Source organism: Passer montanus, unplaced genomic scaffold (genome assembly GCF_014805655.1).
Source record: "Passer montanus isolate IOZ18808 unplaced genomic scaffold, ASM1480565v1 scaffold24, whole genome shotgun sequence".
NCBI classification, from domain to species: domain Eukaryota; kingdom Metazoa; phylum Chordata; class Aves; order Passeriformes; family Passeridae; genus Passer; species Passer montanus.
In genome coordinates, this window is record NW_024367037.1 from 6,626,586 (window position 1) to 6,645,684 (window position 19,099).

The window sequence follows — 19,099 nt, forward strand, 5'->3', positions numbered from 1 at the left end:
CAGCTACAGGGCAGAGGGATATTGCAAGACTCAAAATGTCTATGAACAGAAAATAAAAACCAGCCCCCTTCATGAACAATTGTGGTGCAAAAAGCCCTCAAAAATGTGAAAGATTATTTAAAGTAATAAACCCAGAGAAATACATATTTCAAAATACTGCTCTGTAGAGTAACAGAATTTAACCAAAACTTCTTTCTTGCCTTCACTCTCTTCTTTCCCCTCAGTTACCTTTCCCAGAGGGTCAAAGTGGCTTTTTTGGATTTATTTCCTTTAGAGGAATAGGTACGGTACTTGAAGGCATTGTTTTACCAATACGAAAAGAGACTAAAACTTAGCCGGAAATTTGTTCTTTTAGTTACACACCAGTAGTTTTGATGAAAACCAGCAGTTTAAATGGCCATTTGATTTGTAAGGATTTTTCCTGAAACAAGAATGCACAACCAATACCAGGAGTGTGTAATTTAATGTACTGAAGGAATGGACATATAAAAATAATTGTGAGCAGACTCAAGCCAAAACCCCCAAGGCTAGCACAAGCCTACTACTGCATTGAACCAGAAAGAACGGGGCTGTTCACTTACCCACTACACAATGTGTGACACATCAACACTCCCCAGAACAAGAGTTCTGCTTCCTTACATAATGCATCTGCTTTAATGCTGCTTTTGAAAATATCAACATATTGGTTACCATGTCTGTATTAGTTCTGAACATCAACACTGTTCTAAAAAGGTCTAACTCAATCTTCCCAAGGCTATAAAAACCTCTCAAGACACTTGAAGTTCACAGGTGAAAAGGATGCAGGAAAGCAAATCATATACAATGCTAAAAAGAAAATTTTTAAAAGTCTGTTACTGTAGCTGGCAGGATTTCCAAGTTCTGGAGGAGTAGCAAACTGAATTCAGGAAAAATTCCAGCTGACTCCATAACTCACACTATTTATTTAACACTTCCAAGACTTGCTGAACAGACTCACTGCCTCTAACCAAGGTGTAACACTTTGAGAAGCGGTCCTTTAAAAATGCCATCTTTTTACTTATGAGATCTGCTTTTACGTTGTGTGTACCAAGTATCAGAGAATCATTAAGTGGTCTGGGTTGTAAGGGACCTTAAAGACCACCTAGTTCCAAGCCCTCTGTGCATTTATACAGTATTCCCTGAAATAACAGGGAAAATATTTCATACATGGTACACACAGCACAGCACATTTTGCTATATTATTACAGATAAACAGTGTGCTATGCCATAAGGCCAGACAACTGTAAAATATAATGTCTTTCTTTAACAGCTGAAACATTCACAGGCTGCCTGGAAGGGAAGGCACTGCTGGAAGGACTTTATTTGTCACATCTAATATTCAAACATGCACTTTTGTAAACAGTTTTTCCAATCTCCTAGAATCCACAATCATATGCTTAAAAAATACAGGAAACAGAATTTGGAAAAAAGTAATATTATTTAGCATATTTTTCAATTAAATATTCCACATAACAAAAGTGTTATTTTTATGTCACCAACTATATTACTTATATACATATGCTGAACAGTTAACAAAAGAATTAAGAGATGCCCTATCAAAACCAACAGTGATTTCTTGCTTCAGCAATCTGAAATAACTAGTTTGTATCATAGACAGAGTATAGACAATATTTACAGACAAGGGCTTTTTGGATTTGAGAACAATTATCTTTTAGAAAGAAAATTAAAGTCCAGGCCTGTATTATAGTACAACATATCCACCACTGATCTAGAAGTACTTGTGGCAACCAAACAGATGAACTCCTTCCAACTGGGATTAGTATTTACAAAATATACTCATCAGCCACACAGAGGCTCATAAACTTTAAATATATATATATATACATATATAAGCACACATATATATATCTATATATATGTAACATATAAATAAAATTCAAAAGAACAAGGCAAAAATAAGAAAACAGCTTCTGTCTTTGGAATGTCTAAAAGACAACTATGTTTTTACTCCAGTGTTTCTCTGCTATGAATGTATTTAACAAGTGGCACCTTTGAAAGCAATACTCAGTCAGCTAGGTAGTTTTGCTGAAACAATGACTTAAACAACAAATAAATGTAATATATTTCCAAAATCCACAAAGAAAATAATAAGGAATTTACAGATGCAAAATGATAACTGTTTACAGCACTGGGGAACGTTGTATAGTATAGGTGACTTAGTGTGCATCTAACTTTCTCACTGCTACCACAAAGTGGTACTTGTTTACCTCACAGATTGAGTATATGGCTGTTTTCCACAGATACTGAGCTTTGTACCTGCTGACCCAGTACAGCAAACAACAACAGAGGCTTTTACTGGAACCTTTTCTCATTTGGATCCTTATAAAGTAATTATTGCCAAGTCCAAAACCTCAAGACTTTTACTGTAAAAACTAACATCTATCTGCCTCTGTGGTTGGAATGAAAATGAACATGCTCCCTCTCAAGAGTTTAACTCAAGAAAAGCCATGAGCTCGCAGTATTTTATTTTTTGCAACAAATTCTCAAAATGCACTAAAAAAGAAAGCTTTCAAAAGCAATACAGCCTTTTCCTTGTAAGAAAAAAAAAGGCAAAACTCCACTGTTTTATACTGCATGCATCATCAACTGCAACACTGTTTCCAATCTCAATTATTTCTTCAAACACATTTTAAAAAAAGTTGACTGACAGTTTCATGATTTTCCTGTGAAGTTATTCTTCATCTCCATTAAAAATGGGAATCATTCTACTCTGATATAAAGTTCCAGTTTATTTTTAAATAGATATACTGGCTGTGAATTCAAAGATGAAACTGTATACATTATTACCTGAGTTCATTGATTCACAGACAACTTAGCACACATCAAATGAAGTTTTCCCAATATTCTTCTACAAGTTTAAAAAAAAGAATTAATCTTTTAGGTATCTTTTGTAAATAATTAAAAAAACTATAATATATTATTCTATTGTTAGTATCTTCAATGCTTGAACCTTTAACTGTAAAGTTCGAGTCCCAGAAATATTTTTAACTTTCAAATTTCAAGGTGTTATCGAAAAACATTGCCTATACTTTGCCATTCATTTGAAGATTCTTGTACCACTTCTTCTAAATTCAGAGCACGACTGATGTCTTCCCCTTCTTGTTCTTGGTGACTTGCAGGCTCTTGTACAGGACCTACCGAAGTACAAGAGAAAAGGCAATTGAGTATGATTTGACATATGGTGTAAGGAAAAAGGAAAATATAGCACTTGAGAATAAAGGAATCATAATGGGAACAGTTATGGGAACATCAGATACTGTAAATTTATTAGATAGCCTTGGAATTTTTTTTTTTAAATCTAATACAATATACTGCTTTCCTGGAATAATGTATCAACCCTGGATTTCTGTACACAAAGCTCCCCATAAAGAACAAGGAACCATAAAAAGCAACAAATTGCTGTTTCAACCTGATTTTTGAGTTGCATGTGCAACTATTATCTCATCAACTGTGGTCTTTGTCTATCAGTGCTTGATTCTTTAATAACTTAAGGGAAGTGCTCTGTGCTCTCCTAACAAAATATATGGATTCCTGGCCTCAGCAGTACTACCACCATGCTACGTACCAGTGTAACCATGAGCCCGTTTCATATGCAGTTTCATATTGCTTTTCTGTGTAAATCCCATTGCACAGTAGTCACATTTATAAGGTCTCTCTCCTGTGTGCCTTTTCATGTGGACTTTAAGAGCACTCTTCTGGTTAAACGCCTTTTCACACAGTGTACACTGAAATGGCCGTTCCCCTTTAAAAGAAAGAAAAACATACTTCTTAACTTTTCATTTTAAGATTGAAATACAGTTTGGAATTCAGTAAAAATTATCAAGATGATCTAGAAATGAAATAGACATTATCATTTTCCTTGAGACTTTCTCTAAACTATAGCTCCACATTGTCAGCAAAAATCTCAAATTAAATGTCAGAATAGTTACGTAAGTAGTAAATCATTGATATTATCCTTCCTAACCAATTTATAACCTAGGTCAGTTATTTAACAGAGGTACAAAAAACCCCAATTTACCAATTTGACTTTTCTGTATTCAAGGAAACCATCACCTTTTTACATCATGAAGCATAATGCAGATAAAGCAATGTACTAGAATAAACAAAGCTGATGGCTTTAAGAAATTGAAAGGTCAAATACGTTAACAAAAAAGTGTCCTGGTAATTCTACATGGGACTTGTGGCTTCCTGTGCCAACAGCAAGTAGTTGTAGTGCTGTATTTTAGTTAAATGGTATGCTCTGTCTCACCCCTGCAAAATGTATGGTATATTCTAAGCCTGTGGTCCTGCCCTGAACTATCATGTATCAGTAATCCCATTGGCCCAAGTCTTACTCCACGCCCACTTTGATTTTCCCTCTTAAGCTCTGCAAGGGAGCTTAGTCGCTCTCTTAGCCCTTCTCCTCCTCTCTTGGCCCTTCTCTACCCTAGGCTCTCCCTCCCCCTTTCCCCTTCCCCCTCAGTAACGATGGGGGGACCCCAATAAACTCTCATCTAATTAACTCTGCAAGGGAGATTAGTCACTCTCTCAGCCCTTCTCCTCCTCTCTTGGCCCTTCTCTCCCCTAGGCTCTCCCTCCCCCTTTCCCCTTCTCCCTCAGTAACCATGCTGCTCCCAGGGTGGGACCCAATAAACCCTCATCTAATTAGCTCCCTCAGAAGCCGTGTGGAGTCTCCTTGCCTGCCTGCTGTTGCCAGCAAACTCACAGCCTAGGGGGCCCTCCAGGGACTCCCCAGAGTGTCCCCCACCAAAAACGAACTGCTACAAATGGCATCCAGTGTGGGGTGCCACCGGAAGAATTGTGTTTCCTGGGCTGTTGGGGTCCACTCTGGCTAGCAGTGGGGCGCCACTGGAAGAATTGTGTTTCCTCCGCTGTTGGGGTCCACTCTGGCTAGCTATAGACCCTTGCCCACACAATAATTCATAAATGAAGGTAAAAGATTGAGAAGCACTCTCCTCCACGTGGGAAACGTTATCCTTTATTCCAAGACACACATCAGGTGGACGAACCCATGGGAGGAAAGAGAGGGTGTTCCCTAGTGGCAGGGAGCTTTTATACCCTAGAGGGATGGGGACAGAGGGAGAGGTCCACAGCCAATGGGACACCAGTGAGGAGTGGCGAGGGAGGGGTAACCCAGGGGAGAGACCACCAGGTGGTACAGGGATAGGTGAGGGAAAGACCATGTGATGAGGGAAAAGGTCCACATGATGTAACATAAGCTATACAGGGCAATATAAAACTGTTCTGTGCAAATTCCCAATCACCCAGTGCAAGAGAACAACTAAACTGGTGCACCACAACAAGTAGTGATTCCCATATCTCACCAAAAGAGGCTTATTGTTCCAATTCTGCTAGAATACTACTGATTTCTAACTATAAATACAAGAACATTAACTTAAAAATAGTTTAAAATTTAAAAATACCTACTTTGGAAAACCAGACTTTTGCTTCAACACTCAACACTACAACCTTTGACATAAACACACTGTATGTCATGAAGGACTTCTAAAAGCACTTTCTAAAAGTGCTTTTAGAAGAATAGTCCTTGCTATTAGCACAATAAAGCACAAGCAGGAGTAAAAACATTTTTCCAAGTTTTTTCTTACAGGACCAATATCTCTCTTCCTCCATTACGTGTATGTTAGTGTTTCCACCTGCATGCCAAATCCAACTTCTCAGACCACCAACACAAGGTCCTTTAAAGCACAGATATTTTCTTTCTATTTTTGTTAACAACTTTTTCACTAGTTTGAAGAGAAATCCGGGCTTCCTGAAATCCTTTTGATTCCATTATTTAAATTCAGTGAAGGTGACTACCCTTTTTGGTGTAATGGATTACCACACAGTTTTTGGTAGAACTGGAAGCAACTGCTTCCCTCCAATTTCAACATTTCAGCAAACCACTCTTCACTGACAAATCCTAAATAATAAGATATTTAGAGCTATTCAGGGAAATAATGTGTTTTCCTTCTGGCCATTGATTGAGTAGGTATTACCCATTAGAAATGGTTTAAAATGTTTAGTCAAGATAGAAATCATAAACACTTTCTCAAAGACAAGGACAGTATCTTTATGGAAACAAGTCAGTTTAGGTTTAGATTAACCTCTCCTAGCATAGTTTATATAAACGCATCTATCTAAACACTTCTGTGCAGCACATTTTCACTTTTTTGGTCTCAAGTGTTTTCTAAAAGAACATTCTCTTCTGAAATAATTACAATCATATGGATTCATCTACTGTTGCCTGACATTGCAGAAACACAAAAAATATATATGAATTTAGCAAGGTCTGTTGCAGTCTAGCACATCAGCCCCCAAGTACAAGAAACCCAAAAATATTTAAGGATTTCCTGAGCGAATTACAAGTCTTCCAAACCAGAAAAAACTCTTCCTATGGTGGTGTAGATTTATGAGAAACAGATCCATTCTGCTCTGTTCTCAGCCTCCCTGAACTGCTCAGTGCCTATTACAATGGGGCAGCAGTATGAAATTAAACTAAGCATGGAAAATGACAACTGGTCATCTTTCCTGCTTCCTGCATATTCTGTGGAACCCTTAAACGAGGAGACAATAAACAACACAGACTCTTGAAAAAGTTAAGTCAGTTTTGCAAAAAGCAAATTATTGAGGGTATTTTAATCTCCTTGGATTTTAAATCCTGCTTCTCTTTTCCCACTCACAGTAGAACCAGAATGGTTCTTTCTAATGCAGTAATCACAAACCAGCTTGATGATGGGGAAAGAGAAAACTCAGGTTGATTCACTCTAAGAGAGAGTTACCCTTTTGAGGTAATCTTCTTATTCTGCAGCACATCCAGCCAAATTCATTGGTCCCCTCCAGTTTAGTAGCAACCCACATAACTTTCCCCTGTCCTGTTTGTGTTTAGCAGCCATGACAGCTCTTTATTGGTAGCAGTGGTAGGGAAAAGAAATAACTTGTTTCAGAGAACTGACTGCTATATTTAGAACTCATGTTCTAAAGAAGAATGTTTGTCAGGCACAGAAGGTGACAGGGAAGGCAGCTGGGCTATCATCCTATGTACAGCCTTCAACTTATAGTAGGGCAGAAGCAGCAACCTGAAAAGTACATACATCACAGAAAATGAGTGCTCCCTAGGAGAAGTCAGTATAGACTTTTTATAGATTAACGGTTGAAGAAAATAATACAAGTGGAATAAGTGGAAAATAACACAACAAGTTAAGAGCACTGGCATTAGAAACAGATGACCTGTGCAAGTAGCTCCGTGACAGTGGAGCACTGCATACAGCAGTCAACATCAGCAGTCAAACCCGTCCCTTGTTTAACATCACTGAGCACACCCCTCATTTGCACATTCTTCTCTATGATTGAGGATGATGATAACCAGTGCTTTTAAATCACTTCAAACAATACTTTAAAATATGCTTTTATTAATCTCTTTCAAAGGCTTTAGACAACCTTTAGACACAAGCTCATGCACTCACATTATCACTGCAGTACTGCCAGCCCCAAAATACAGATCAGCTTAGTGAAGCACATGAGTTTTCAAGTTCGCTGTTCCTCCTTTTAATTTTCAAACATCTGAGGTAAGAAATTTATTTGGTTTTTTAAGCTTAAGTTGATATTTAAATGCAGTTAGCTGAAAACATAAGCAAGGGCTCCAAACGCAATACTCAGACATTGATAAGAAAACCTCTCAAGATAAAAACAATTTCTGGTGTCACCTGTGTGGATGCGACTGTGTCTCTCCAGCTGACTTGGCTTCGCGAAAGCTTTTTCACAAGTATCACACTTAAACACTCTAGGCTTCTGGGAACTCAGTGAAGGTCCACCCTGATGGGTTTGCATGTGCTCCTAAAGCCAGCATAGGAAAAAAAAGTTTCAGACCATTTATAAAGACTTAAGTACTTAACATAAAAATATATTCACACCTTGAAGACAAAAGCAGAGGATCTTAGTCATCAGCAGACAAGCTGGAAGAAAATGGAAGCCTGCATTGTTTTTTTTCTTTTAAATGAGAGATTACTTTTGTGTATCAACTCTCTTTAACCATCAGTTTTCACACTTCTGAAAAACTCCACCAATAACTGTATGTCTTTATTTTTGGCATACTTTAGTCCCTTTACTAATTATCTGAAGCAAAATAAAATACAGAAAACCAAACCAGAGTTCTTTAAATGCTCTGTTTATCTACAGAGAGGTATTTTGACAACTGTGCATTGTAAACTAACACATTATTTTTTTCCCCCCTCTCCTCTACAGCATCCATCTCCCTCCTTGTCAGATATATAATGTGGGGCATTCCTCAGCACCTGAACTGGTAACAGTGTCAAACTGCACAGGCCTCAAAGAGGCAACTATCACAACATACACACACACAGCTGCACAATGGCAAGATGCAAATAGAACCACTTCACAATGGACTCTTAGTTGAAAAAAACACCAGAAAATTAAATCACTAAGGTTCTTAATGGTAAGATAGCAGGATGTTTTATCTTCATGAGGAAGCATCAATAACAGTTCTAATTTCAGTGTTTTTAATACACTGATGTTAGGCCCAGATGTTTTTCAAACTTATAGTACTTATGTTATTTTTAAAAATTTATTTATTAATACTAAGATAAAATTAAAATTAAAAAAGAAAATAAATAAAAAATATATATAACTAAAAATATCTAATTAAGAACTGTCTGTGAAACAGTACTGCAAATACTTGTCCACCTTCTCAAATGTGTGTGGATATTCTTTTCTAATCTATTTGATTACAGACTAAACTATTAATTAGTCTTTACTATACCTAAACAATAAGCCTTCTGGATGTCTATGAAGTCCTATTCCTCACTCCACGAACTGAAGCAAACTGTGTCTGCAGAGTTTGTTTACACTGGAAAATCAGCGAGACAGTTACATGGAAGAATATTATTATCACAGTACTTATAATAATAGAGTATCATAGGGAAATAATGTAAGGTCTTCTGAGAAAAATTAGGCATCTTAAAACCCCTGCTTAGGTGGAAATAAAATCTTTAAGTTTTATCTCATTCATTAACCGTTCAAGCATTGAAATGGTGGAAGCATACTACAACCTACTTCAGAAAAAATTATCTGAAACCAGTTGCTTCTTTCTTCCACCATAAAACCCAAACAAAAAAACCAAACCTCCAAATCCCAGCATCTCCCACCCCATCTTCTACTTGAATGCAAATAACATTTCGTCCAGATAGCCCTGTAAAACTTTCTGCCAACCTTCTCTGAGGAAACAGTTTGTGATGCAATTCTTTTCCACTGATCTGTGCACCTCTTATACCTTTCCTGTTAAATAAATATACTTTTGAAAATAGTTCATGGAAATGCAACATTCTGAAGTGCAATCATCTCTTTATCGACATAGTTAGAATTTCACTGATTGTTCATGTGATGTTTTACAACTTTATTTGTGCAATTCTTATATTCTTCAGAGAGTAATTATCCTGGTGTAGCAAACAAGCATTATCTAATTAAGAAATAAGACCAGGAAACCTTCTTTGAAATGGCTCATGTATTAGTATGCCACTCTTATACCCCATCACTCTTGAAACATTAATTGTAACCACCTCTGAAAGTGTGGCAATAAAAAGTTTGTTTTATCCAATTGTTTTAGTAAGATAAGACCTTTTTCCTTTCATCTCGGAATCATGTCTGTGCCTTATTTACTATCAGCAGTCAACTTCCAGATAGTTCCACTACTGTTCATATGAAACTATTCATATGAAACTGGACAGTTTAGTTACTGTGCATGTCTTAATGTTCTCTCTTAAGCTGTAAAACAGGACAGTAACCAACATCAGAACGGGAACTGAGTCACTAGACTGAAAAGCCTTAATACTGGGGGTGGGGTGGGTGGTGTTTGTACATGAGCTCTAAAGAGGATTTTCTTGTGTATAATTGTGAAAAAGCTGGTACTGACATCTTTGGAAAAAACATCTACAGTTAAGTACTGGCATCTAAACACTGACACCCTTACCTCTTACTGGATTTTTTTGAAAAGCCTGAAGTTTGGTAGTACCCTTAATATTTTTGGTGATCTCCAGAATTCCATCAGTAGAAAATGAAGACTGTGAGTATCAGATCACTGAACTCTTCACAAAATCCTAAGCCAAACCCCAACATTTATCTTTGAATTTGCCATTAAAGGCTGCTCATAGCTGAAGCTGCTGTTAACAACTTGATAAAGAAAAGAGTCTGATGAGGGGTGGAATTAGTTTTAGTACCTGATGGTCCAGTGGTAAATGAAACTGTCCTTTAAGACCTTTAAGATCAAAGCCAATCATTAACCAGCACTGACAAGCCTACCACTAAACTATGTCTGCGAAGTCACTGTCCATAGTGCCATATCTACACATCTAAATACCTTCAGAGCTGGTGACTCAACAGGTTTCCCTTTACAGGCTGTGCCAGTGCCTCACAAGCCTTTCAGTAAAGAAATTTTCACTGATATCCAATCTAAACCGCCCCTAACATAACTTAGGTATCAATCTCTTGTCCTATTGCTCATTATCCAGCAGAAAATGCCAACTCCCACCTGGCCACAACTTGCTTTCAAGTAGCTGTAGAGAGTGTTAAGTCATCCCCAGGCTCCTTTTCTCCATGCTAAACAACCCCAACTTCCCTCAACTCCTCCTCCTAAGAGCTGTGCTCCATGCCTTTCACCAGCTCCACTGCCCTTCTCTGGACACAGTCCAGAACCTCAAAGTCCTTCTTGAACTGAGGGTCCAAAACTGAACATGGGATTTGAGGTGCAGCCTTGCTAGCACAAAGTAAAGAGAGACAGTCACTGCCCTGCTCCTGCTGGCCACACTATTCCCCACACAGACCAGGAAGCCACTGGCCTCCTTGGCCCCCTGGGCACACACTGGCTCTTGTTCAGCCACTGTCAGTCAGCACTCCCAGCTCCTTTTCCACCAGCAGCTTTTCAGCCACTGCCCCCAGCCTGTAGTGCTGCCTGGGGTTTTTCATGACCCAAGAGCAGGACCTGACACTTGGCCGTGCTGAACTTCCCAAAAGAGCCCCAACCCATTGATCCAGCCTGTCCAGAGCCATTGATCCAGAGCCTATCCCTCTGCAGAGCCTTCCTGCCCTCCATCATATCAACACTCCATCCAGCTTTGTGTTGTCTGCAAAGTGACTGAGAGTGCACTCAATCCTCTTCTCCAGATCATTGATAAAATATTAAATAGAATCAGCCCCAGTACTGAGCCCTGGTGAACACCACTTGTGACCAGCCATCAGCTGGATGTAACTCCATTCACCACCACTCTGAGGCTGGACATATAGCCAATTTTTTCCTAGCAGACAGTGAACCCTTCCAAGCTATGGAGGTCAGTTTCTCCAGAAGAATTCTGTGGGAGACAGTGTCAAAGGCTTTTCTGAAGTCCAGGTAGATAACATCTACAGCCTTTCCCTCCTCCAATGAGCAAGTCACTTTGTCACAGGAAATCATGTTATTCAAGCAGGAACTGCTTTTCATAAACCCATACTGACTGTGCCTGATCTCCTGGCTGTCCTGCATGCGCCACATGATGGCATTCAAGATGAGTGCTCCATAACCTTTCCTGGCACTGAGATCAGGCTGAAAGATCTGTAGTTTCCCAGATCCTATTTCCACCCCTTGTAGATGGGCATCACAGGTGCTAAGATCCAGTCAACTGGGACCTCCCTGGCCAGCACTGCTCATCATAAATGACTGAAAGTGGCTTGGCAAGCTCTTCTGACAGGTCCCTTGGTACCCTTGGGTGGACTCATCCAGTCCTACAGATAACTTGTGCATGTCTAAGCGGTGTAGCAGGTCACTGACCCTTTCCCCTACCTCCACTGAGATGGCTACAGTGCTGCACACAGCAGCACAGGGACATTTCAAATGTGTATTTCCAGTGTACTCAGCACACTGGGGTGGAGCTCGAAGGGCCTCACTGGCACATGAACTCTCAAACACTGGTGTGCTGCCCTCAAGCTTATCTCTAGTAAGTCTGGTTTTATCCCTTCCTCCCTACAAATCTAGTCTAGATGATCTCTCTCAATGAGCCCTGCTAACTCCTCAGCAAAGATCTTTTTCCCCCTTTGAGACAAGTGTAGACCATCTGCAGCAGGCCTGCTGTTGGGTAGACCAATCCATGACCAAAAACCCCTAAATTCTGCTGGTGATGCCAGTCTCAGAGACAGTTACTGATCTGCCAGATCTTCTGACACCGCTCCCTGCAGGGTAGAGGAGAAGATTACTTGTGCTTGTGTTCTCTCAACAAGTTGCCCCAAGGCCGTGAAGTCTCTTGTGACAGCCCTTGAACTTCTTATTGTAACTTCAATTGCTGCCTTCCTAAAAAATCAGTTATGGATAATAATCCAAAGGACATACTAGGGTAAGAAGTTATCTTGTCATATCTTTAACCTGGTCCCAGTTTTAAAAAAACAAGCTGAAGAGAGACTGATTTTTGGAGTTTGTTATCATTACTGAAGGAAAACAAGTATCAAGACTCCTTTGTTTTTTGGTTTTTCTTTTCCTGGAAAACTTCTTCTAACTCAGAGGTTAAGAGTTTCACAACATCACATTTTATGATCATTTCCAGTAGCCTAGTTGTAAGGAAAACAAGTATCAAGACTCCTTTGGGTTTTTTTTTTTTTTTTTTCCTGGAAAAGTTCTTATAACTCAGAGGTTAAGAGTTTCACAACATCACATTTTATGATCATTTCCAGTAGCCTAGTTGACAGATATGATCACTCCAAGAGGGTGAACATCACAAAGAGAGTATATTTCATTAAAATATTATATCAAAGTGAAATCAAATCTATTGAAGAGGTCTCTCCTAAAAGCTAATATAATGATAATATAAATTAATATAAATACATTGCCTTTGGTTCCAAAAATTTATTGCTATAAATTCTGGGAAGCTGGCAAGATTCTGGGCAACTTATATGTTTACCCCTTTCTTAAAGCTCTTCTTCAAATTACTTCCTTTAAGAATCTCTTAGAGGTAAGACACTGGCCTGAACAAAGCACTTGTCTAGTACAGCCCAATATTCCTAACAAGAACATTCTATAATACAATTAAGAACTTAGATACACCACTATTTTTTTTTAAAAAGACTTGGAAGTATTAGTTGTTCATAATCTAGAGAAAACAGAGAAAATATCACTAGACAACAGCAATAATATAAGGACATTTTAAAACAAATGCTTCCTCTATCACTTGTACTCACATGACAGAGCATCTACAAATGAAATGGTAAGACTGTAAAGCAGGTAACTTCCTGAGATAGCAAAAGATTATCTGGAAATCAGGATTAGCACTGATGATATTCATATGCAAATAAAGCAAGTGAAATCTTTTCCTGACACTACTACTTGCATGACAGGCATTAACATTTTTCATCCTGTAGTCAATACATGCATTAAAATCCTCTCCATGCTCCAGAAGAGAGTTCTCTATCTGTGCATACATTATCATTTAGACTCCCTCTCTCAGAGGCACACCTCTCACACTGTAAAGGGAAAGCAAAGACAAAGAGCTAATAGGTACCTTTTGTTAATATCACAGAAAGTCCAAAACAAAAGGAGTTTAGAGAACAATCTACTGTTATTACCAAATACCTTGAGATGTGTTGCCCTCTTAAAGGCCTTATTGCAGATTTGGCAGACGTGTATTCGCTCCTTGCCGTGAACCTCTTTGCAGTGGTGTGTCAGCATGGTGACGGAATAAAAGGTTTGGCTACACTCAAAACACTGGTGCCCACGAGTTTCCTTTTCTGCTTGACTGCTTTTGGTCACATTAGGGGAAACTTCTGTCACCTGTAACAATTTACAAATATAATATCAGTTAAATTTATAAGCACACCCACATTGCTTTATTTTTCAAAATCTACCTCAACATGACAAACTTTTAGAGAGCATCTGCAAGCAACTTACAAACACAATAAGTCAGTTATATGTAAATATGAACTTCTATTTCATTGCTCTAAAGAATGACACATGTATGCATTTTAAGAAAACAACATTAATAACTATTATCAGATTGACTTAACACATCATAAACAGAACGTGTGTATCTGTATTTTTCTACATTCAGTTTTATGCTCCTGAACAACTCAGATGACCCTCAATTCACCACCAAATAAAATTCAAAGCCAAAAGCATTCCGGACAGGAGAAAAGTTATCTCTGATTTTGTAGAGGAGAAGTATATTTTCTATTTGTTTAACTTCTTTACTGAGGATTTTATTTTCATAAGGAAGTAAAGGTCTACCTCCAGAAGTACTGAAACACAATGAAAAATTGATAGAACTGGATGGTGATGTGCTGCATTATTGTTTTAATTAATAAGAACTGCCTGAAAAAACTACTTTCTTCAGATAATTTAATATCAAATTCCTTTTTAATACCAAATTCAACTTTATAAATACAGAGGAATCCTAAGAACAGTAACATAGAAAGCAACAAAATAAGTCACCATCTGTCTCTCTCATTTCTCCTATTTTAGAGTTTGCCCTACCAGACTGGTTGAAAGCATTCATTCTGACTTCAAAAAAACAAGTCTAAACCACTTTTTCTAATACCAAAACTGTATTACTTCTGTAGGAGTTTCTATTGTGATTCAAAGGCATAAGAAATTGCAAAGACTTCGTGTGACACCATCACTAAAACAACTTGGATACAGAAAGAGAATGGAAAAAGTGTACCAATAGGTGCAATTCTTTCCCCACAGCTCCAAAATGTATCAATTTTTATTTTCTAAATAGCAACTTACTTGGAAATTTTTGGAGCAGTTTGTGTTGAGTGCATGATTATGTGATTTGTAGAAAGAAGCACATTATTAACTACGTTTCATTTTCACCTGCATGTATATATACATGAAACTAGTTTTTAATTCACAACTTAAAACAGACTCTGCTGACTACGAAGTCACAGAGAACCGCTTCCCAAAACTCTTCTTTGGGAATGACATCAGCCTTCATGATTCAAGATAAAAATTAATTGTTCCAGTATTTTGATTAAATAGAAGTCCTTTACCACAAAAGATACAGAAATGTATAGTATCTACCTGATATGCTATTTCATCAGAGTTTGCAGGTGCTGAATGGGGTGTATGGCTCACCAGTATTACTTGCTGTGATCCTGATGCACTTTGGTTAGCAAGACTGGAATCTGTGAGTATAGCAGGGAACTGTTGACCCTGTCAGAGAGGAGAGCACCAAAAAAAAAAAAAAAGTAACTATATTTAAAAAGCTGTATTTAAACAGCTGACTGGAATAATATAAGTTTTCACACCTAAACAGTACTTTTCTTCTGCCTTAGAAAGAAACATTTCAGAACCCTATCTGAACAAATGCAACTGTTTTCCTTCCTTTTCTCCTTTAAATTTATATCTAACCATTTAAGGGTAACAACAGTCGGAAGTTTGTAAGACTGGATTCAGTTCTGATTAATTTTTACCAGCCTTGCATGAAATGCTGAATGTTTTACCCTTCCATTGTCTTTCTTTAACTCCTGTATTCTGCTCTCCTGTATGGCCTTCCAATACAGCATCTTTATTTAAATCTCTTGATTAAACATATTTCCAAACCCCATAAAATCATGCTATGAAATCACTACTTAGGATATATGATTACTAATATCTTACTACTTCCATTTCTACACTACTTTTAATGACCTTTCAATTTCTCCAGGAAACACAGTTCTTTTACATACTATCTGTCTATTCACCATGATTTCTTGCAACATAAATTGTGTTTGCACAGCTATTATTATTCTTCAATGTTTCAATTTTTTTTATGCTTAACAGGAGGCATGGGATCTTATTCATAAACAGCAACACTGCCAAACGTTATCACTGAAATGATTACAAAGCCTGAAAAGAAACCATGTTCTGCTTTGTTACTCTGTGATACCAGAAATCACACACATATCATAAGAATTATTTAAGAAATCTTCTCTTCCCTTCCCCAGAGCAAAACTGCAGAGGAAAGCATATAACTTTGCTTCACCAGACTTAATCACAGCACATGCAAGATAAATAGTATTTAATTTGTATACACTTGCTCAGTAACTCAGGTCAAAAAGTAAATAAGTCAATCTAAATCTAGTTAAGCCAAGAAAATAGAAGAATAACCCAGGTTTTCAGATGCAAAATCTACATTGAAATGTCAACCACAAAACCTTTTCATTTGTAGTCTTTTAATGTTATTTTTTATCTCCCCAGTCTGTAGCTTCTATTTGCCAATATGTCTTTGGCTCTTGATGGCGCCACAAAATTCTTAAGTTATGCTATAAATGAAACTAATAGTAAGGTTACTGGAGAGATGGCAATCCATACAGCACCATTTTTATAAAATTTCTTATAATGCCATCTCTTATTAAATATAGGCAGTTAAATTCTGTCCTGTTACTTGCTGTGAAAAGAACTGTCCCAACTGCTGTTCAACTCTCCCATTCACAAGTAGGAAAAGAAAAAATTTAACAAATGAAATAATGTATTTAGGAGTACTAAGCTGTATTACTGAGTAGTGATAATGAAGTACATAGCCTAACACCAAAAACTGATCTCAAACAATGTTGAAACAGTAGAATCTGTTAATTTCAAAAAAAAACCAAACAACCTTGCAAAATTTACTGGCACTTCTATGCTAACAGTTCATGTTTCCAGATGGCAAACTCACAGTTGGCAGAGAAGGAAAATTAACTAAAATATCAAATATTATGTATTTACAAGACATTATTTTCTAAGTAAAAGAAATTATATTCTGTAAGACAGAAACACAAATTTACCTGTCAGTTCAGAAAAGCATCTTACCTGTGAAGTGATATTAAGTGTAACTGCATCAAGACCACCTGACAACATTCCCTGAGTGTCAGCAAGAGTCAAAGTGACACTACCATCTCCTCCAACTCCTGATGAAGACATCACCAAATTCTGTGCAGAAACTGCAGACTGAGATATGGGTGTAGCTGGAGGAAGGTTTGCTCCCCCTGCTGTATTAAGTTCTGGAATATATGCAAAATGGTAAAAAAAAAAAAAAATCTGTTACATACGTAAACACTAAATTACAAATTTATTTAAAGTGAACTTAGTAATTTCTGCTTCCCATTGCTAGGATCTTCTACTGTGGAATCAACAAGATCGGTTATACAGCTAATCAAGAACCTAAAGCTGTCAGTCAGATGATAAAATTTTAAAAATTACATTGAAGTGTAGCTTCATGAACACAGTATTGCACTCACAGGTGGTCACGTGTATATAAACACATATAGGCAGAAATTCATAAACATACTTAAATTCTCAAAATTTGAGTACTAGAGCAAATTTGGTATTTTAGCACTTCTGCAGTGAAGGCACCAGATTTTGTTGTCCTCCAGTTTATAGATGTAATTCTTCAATACTTCTTTAACTGCCTCAAAGTACTGGTTTAAGACATGTCTTCTTGGTTTTATATTTTTCCTATTGTGTGGAATAAGGTTCATTTAATCTGACATAACAATTTAAAGCTTGTGAGAAAACACACAAAACACAAAGTTCCTGAATCATGACATGCAAAATTATACCATTTAATTTTAGTTTTACTTTTTAAACAAAGTATTATTTTCAATTAGAAAAAACCTCGTATGCATACCTGGAGCATTTAGTGAAGGGCCCTGAGAAAGAAGCTGGTCATTGCTTATAGTTAATGTAGCACCTGTAGTCTGACTGCTGATGGTTGGTGCTGTCAGCCTTAAGCCAGTGTTCAGATCAGTGCTTCCAGAATTATGCTGAATAAGATCTTGGCCTGAATAGAAATAAGACCTGCTGTAACTGGAATCCTCTCAGCATTATTCTGCTACTGCTCTTGCAATAGATCATAAAATAATACAAGTAGAAAATACAACCAAAACACAAAATTAACTTCTACACATGCAGATTTTTATGCAGCGATTTGGCAAGTTTTTAATACAGATATGATTATGCAAATCCAGATACTAACATGTACAGAAATACCTGAGTTTAGTAATATTTATACAAATATGGATCATACTTCTCTTGATTCAAAGCACCAACTTGATCAATCTATAAAAATCCAGCTGTTAACTGAGGCTATGAATAAAACAGTGAACCAATCTAACGTGTTCTCAAGGCAAATGTGTTTGTGTTTCAAACGCGGATTTGGGGAGTATCTTCTAAAGCTGATGAATCTAAGAAAAATAAGCCATGGGAAAACTGTGGACTGTGAAAATCCTTGTATGCTACTGTACAGGTACTTTATGAAATAGAGATATGGTATCATTAAAGATTTTTAAAAATACAAACCAGATATTGTAAGAGTGATTTCTTGAGGACTTCCTGATGAGGTTGCAGTAGTAGAACCTGAAGCATGAGCTAGAACTTGACTCAAACTGGAATTATTTATGGTCAACATTATCTCATGCTGTCCGTTTGTAGATGACACCATACCCTGTGAAGTCATGACTTGAGTAATGTCTTGTGCACCTAAATTAAAGTGGTAGAACAAAAAAAAATTCCATGAATATTCTTTGGTGGAATTTTTGATCTAACTTTTTAAAGCAATTTATGCATTATTTTCTGAGATACTATAATTGATGCAGCCAAGGGGAGATGCTAAAAGTTGCAGTAGAAAGTAAAAACTTATTTCACATCTGATTTATTCTTCTGCAGTTAAGATTTTCAGAATGACTATTTTCTATTTTGCTCAAAACTATGGAAGTTCTTAAGTATTTTCATTATACGGAATGGCCTGGGTTGGGAGGGACCCTAAAGATTAGATGGTTTCAACTCCCCTGTCCTGGGCAGGGACGATTTTCACTACACCAAGCTGCTCAAAACCCCATTCAACCTGGCCTTGAACACTGCCAGGGATGGGGCATTCACAGCTTCTAAGAGCAACCTGTTCCAGTGCCTCACTTACCTTCACAGTAAAGAATTTCTTCCTAATAGCTAATCTAAACCTACTCTCTAATTCACCTTCTGAAAAAAATCATGTCAAAGAGTAACACAAAGCTGTAAAATTTGCTGAAGGTGCTCAAGCAAGAACTGCAGGTTTACTTTATTAAAATGAGATGATTGGTG

The 19,099-nt window shown here is 37.4% G+C and overlaps 1 protein-coding gene across 7 annotated transcripts in view; it reads right to left on the reverse strand.

Annotated features, from left to right (window-relative positions):
* Positions 1-1,319: 1,319 nt before the first annotated feature.
* Positions 1,320-19,099, reverse strand: part of ZNF236 (zinc finger protein 236) — a 77,982-nt gene continuing 60,202 nt past the window's right edge. For 6 of the 7 annotated variants that reach the window (XM_039711155.1, XM_039711153.1, XM_039711156.1 and 3 more), the window contains 8 exons: positions 18,323-18,502; positions 17,652-17,804; positions 16,835-17,025; positions 15,086-15,217; positions 13,640-13,837; positions 7,743-7,872; positions 3,605-3,781; positions 1,320-3,173 (listed from right to left, as the gene is read on the reverse strand). In XM_039711155.1, coding sequence (XP_039567089.1) covers positions 3,046-3,173; positions 3,605-3,781; positions 7,743-7,872; positions 13,640-13,837; positions 15,086-15,217; positions 16,835-17,025; positions 17,652-17,804; positions 18,323-18,502 — 1,289 coding nt within the window. In that variant the 3' untranslated portion in view covers positions 1,320-3,045. Of the gene's footprint in view, positions 3,174-3,604; positions 3,782-7,741; positions 7,873-8,815; positions 8,903-13,639; positions 13,838-15,085; positions 15,218-16,834; positions 17,026-17,651; positions 17,805-18,322; positions 18,503-19,099 lie in introns of those variants that run through there. The other variant, XM_039711157.1, reaches the window with a different exon arrangement.